Source organism: Apteryx rowi, unplaced genomic scaffold (genome assembly GCF_003343035.1).
Source record: "Apteryx rowi isolate R43461 unplaced genomic scaffold, aptRow1 scaffold_155, whole genome shotgun sequence".
Taxonomy (NCBI): Eukaryota; Metazoa; Chordata; class Aves; order Apterygiformes; family Apterygidae; genus Apteryx; species Apteryx rowi.
Window position 1 is genome coordinate 138902 of NW_020447808.1, and position 3653 is coordinate 142554.

Here is a 3653-nt window from a genome sequence, read left to right on the forward strand (position 1 = left end):
CCCGGCCGGCCCCGCAGCCCGCGCTCCGGGGGCTCCGGGGGCTCCGGGGCGAGCTCTTTCCCTGCTGGACCAGCGGCCGAGGACACTGGGCGGAGAGAGTCCCTAACGAAACATAGAAATAAATCAGTCCATCTGCCTCTCCCTGCAATTCCCCGCCGTCCCCGCCCCCGGACAAAAATCGGGGGATGTGAAAGCCGCACGCCCCCGCTTTTGCTGGGGCTCCAGGAGCGAGAGGGAAACCGTGACAAATCCTGGGCCGTGCGGACGGCGGGTTTGGGCCGGGGTCGGGGGCCCCGCCGGGGACACGCGGCGGGTTTGGACCGGGCGGCTCCGCGCTGGGGCGCAGAGAGCGAGGAAGGGGCGATCGCCGGTGAGCGGAGCCCCGCGGCCAGAGCTGCTCCCTCCGGCACCGGGCACTGGGCGCCGAGCACCGAGCCCCGGGCCCCGGGCGGCCGCCGGGCGGGCCGGGCGCTTTCACGGAGATCTGTCTCCAAGGCAGGGCCGCGTCCGAGGGAGCCGCCAGGTCCCCCGGGCTCGCCGCGACGGGGCCAGCCGGGCTGGCAGGGTCCCCCGGCGCCGGGCAGGAGGGGGAGAGGGCAGGGACGGGCAGACTTTTCCGTCTGCGCCCGCGAGCAACGCCGCACGGAGAAACCTCGGGACGCTCTAGAAACGCTTCCCTTCCTCTTCCTGGCTCACTCTAAGCAGGGAGGATCGAAGAGAGCGGGGAGAAAGCAGCCTCTTCTCCAAAGCCCGGGCTTCCCCCGAGTCAACGAAAAAAGCAAGGTCCAGCGATGCAGGAGAGACCATAGGAAAATACCTTTTTCTTGGGTCCTGGCTCCCTGCGGTCTGACAGGTACTTGCCCAGTTTGAAGATGCCCGGCACAGGACCCAGACGCAGTCCAGCTGGGATGCAGCTCTCTGCATTCACGCTGATGGCCGGAGCCCTGCTCGTTTGCATCGCTGCCTCTGGGTATGAGCAATCAGGGACCCAAAGTACTTAACAGGGCTGGAGTGACAGAGACAGCCAGAGAGAAGGATGAACACAGGCGTATCTCCGCCTGCAGAGTGACGCGGCGGTGTGTGCACGCCGGCTTTTCAATGGGAGCAGGAGGGGGACCCCTTGGCAGGCGGATGCTCTAGGGCGCAGAGTTTGGTGAGAGAGTTTCTCTCCTCGAGCAGCTGCAGAGTCCCATCCAAGAGGGTCACATGGAGCCTTTCCCTAACCCTCCTGCATAATCAAGCACTGTGAATGGCCAGCAAACAATGGGCCAGGCGACCTTCCCATTCCTAAAAATCCAATTTGTCAAGGGCAAAGAAAAGGCGCTGGTGAATCAAAGGTCTGGAGGGACCATTAATCCTCAGCATGGGGTATTGTCCCCGAGACAGTTACGATATTTTAAGTGACAAATCCACTGTATAATTTCTCCATAAATTTTACTTCCTTTTATTGTTCCTCGACAAACCAGTTTTGGAAAATAAGTGACTATTTTAAGTCTACTTGGCTGAGCCTTTTGAGGTTTAATATACTTCAAAGATTTTTAATTCTCTTCCCTTGGCTTTATTGTAAGGAGATTAAACAAAGAGATGGGGAATGTTTTGAGGACTTGTTAACTTCTATTGATTCCTGGCGTGTGCCATACAGAAATTGGGCAGGTACTTGATGGGAAAACACCAGAAAATACCTACACTTTTTTTTTTTTTTTTTTAAAAGAACGACCATATTACCATTTCAGTGGATTGGTTTCAGGCCAGTAATCTATTTAGAACAGCTTTGATCCTTAAGTAAGATGAATAGCACAAAATATGAGCTGCGGTAGCCCCTGTAGAACACAAACCGCTGCATTTGCGAGTACTAGGGAAACTGTGTAATTCGTGTTATTAGGAGGCAGACACATTAGGAAATAGAGGCATACAACAGCCAGGAAATAGAAACACACAACCAGAAGATATCACAGACGTCTAGCGAATAGAATGTGCAGCTGGATTCCTTATTTAATACATTCACAGGTTCCTCTCCCACATCCAAAATTGCCTTCATTGAGATTACTTTTCTAAGGTGAAGCCTAACAAAAAGCGACTGTAAATAAAACTAGAACGAAGTGATTCGAACAGACTGTGTCTAAAAGCCTCTTTTTTCCTGTGAATATTTCGATTAAGCTAAAACGAAGCTCTGGGATTAAGTTAGTCGTAATTCAGGGTGGGTAAAAGCCGCAACAATTTTTAAGGAACTGAAAAGCAAGAGTATGCAACTTTTGTTTTTTTACGCACATACGCCTATCCAGATGTGCCTGTAAGACCAAAGAGTATAGCAAAAAAAATAGATCTTCCAGTTTCGCTTTTATAACTCTGTCTAATTCTTGCTAGGAAGTTTTCTCTGTTATATACGTTATAACTGTTCAAAAAGAAGAAATCTGAAAATTTCTCTCTGCTCTTAAGGATAGTTGCATGTACAGATTTTATCCATTTCTTCCAAAAGCGATTGCAAGTATGGGGCCTTTTGCTGTAGTTTCACTAACAGTCAGACCTACTAATTTCAACAGCAAACCGTAAAAAAAAAAAAAAAAAAGCTATACTTAGAGGTGTCTTACAATAGGTACTAGTTAACTGAGCAAGCGCTTCTCGAGTAAGTCCTTTCTGCAGGATAAACCTTAGCACGTTGCTTTCGATGTGATTGTAATGTGGGTTTTAATCTGGATTTGCTTACCGCAGTCAGGAGTGTCACCGCGAGAGTGAAGGCCACCGCACAGCAGGAATCTGCGTAGGGGACAAGAGCAATTTTGAACCAGTGAGTCTTACGAGTCTGCAGCCGGAAAGATGCCCCTCAGCTTGTACCGGGCCGGCACCGCACGGTGCTGGGAGGTGCTGGGAGAGCAGGTAGAGCGCTGCCTCCCCGGTTAGTGCTAACGCTGAGGTGACGCTTGACTGCGCTGCCTGCGCTTTCCTCCAGCCCAACCGCACAGCGCGCTGCCGGCCTGCCCCTACGCCAGCGAGCTGCCGCCGGGAAGACACGGGCGAGTATTGACACGCTCAGGGCGAGCCCCGAAACCGCAGCATCTCCTCGGCCTGAGAAGCAGCGGGGCTGCACGCCTCGGCGGCACCCGCAGGCTCGCCGCTGCCGGCCGCGGCCCGGGGCGCCCCGACGGGACTGGATGGGACGGGACGGGGCGGCCCGGAGCGGCTGGGGCCGCTGCCGCCGCCTTGCCTGCTCCGGGGTTGCTGGCCGGCACTAAATCGGTGCAGGTCATGGATATAGTTTTAATGATGATACATATGCGCACGCACGAGATAAATGTCGCGCCTGTCCGCGGCGGCATTCATGATTATCGATCATGGCTCTCCAGGGTGCAATTGTAGGGACCGTCCCGGGAATGGGATGATTTCTTTTTCACTTCAGCAGGGATGGGGAGGGGGGGGAGAGGATGTGGGGAACTGAAGATGACCCCTTTGATCAGCAGCATGAATGGGGAAAAAAAGGATAAACAAGAAGTTGAGGGCAATAAATTTAAGCCATGAACATGTCCCTATAACCTCTGGCCTAGCGACTTTAGGATGAGACCCAGTTTAAATTCCCAAGAGCTGCAGAGGTAGAGAGAGGGCTTTTAAGGCGACCAAGGTACCCTACTGCTCCGCTTGGGGAGCCGCTCCGTCCAAGG

At 53.5% G+C, this 3653-nt stretch overlaps 1 protein-coding gene across 1 annotated transcript in view; it reads right to left on the reverse strand.

Annotated features, from left to right (window-relative positions):
• Nucleotides 1–958, reverse strand: part of PRDM13 (PR/SET domain 13) — a 7299-nt gene extending 6341 nt beyond the window's left edge. The window contains exon 1 of the mRNA XM_026059289.1: nucleotides 818–958. Coding sequence (XP_025915074.1) covers nucleotides 818–958 — 141 coding nt within the window. The remainder of the gene's footprint in view (nucleotides 1–817) is intronic.
• Between the last annotated feature and the right edge of the window lie 2695 nt (nucleotides 959–3653).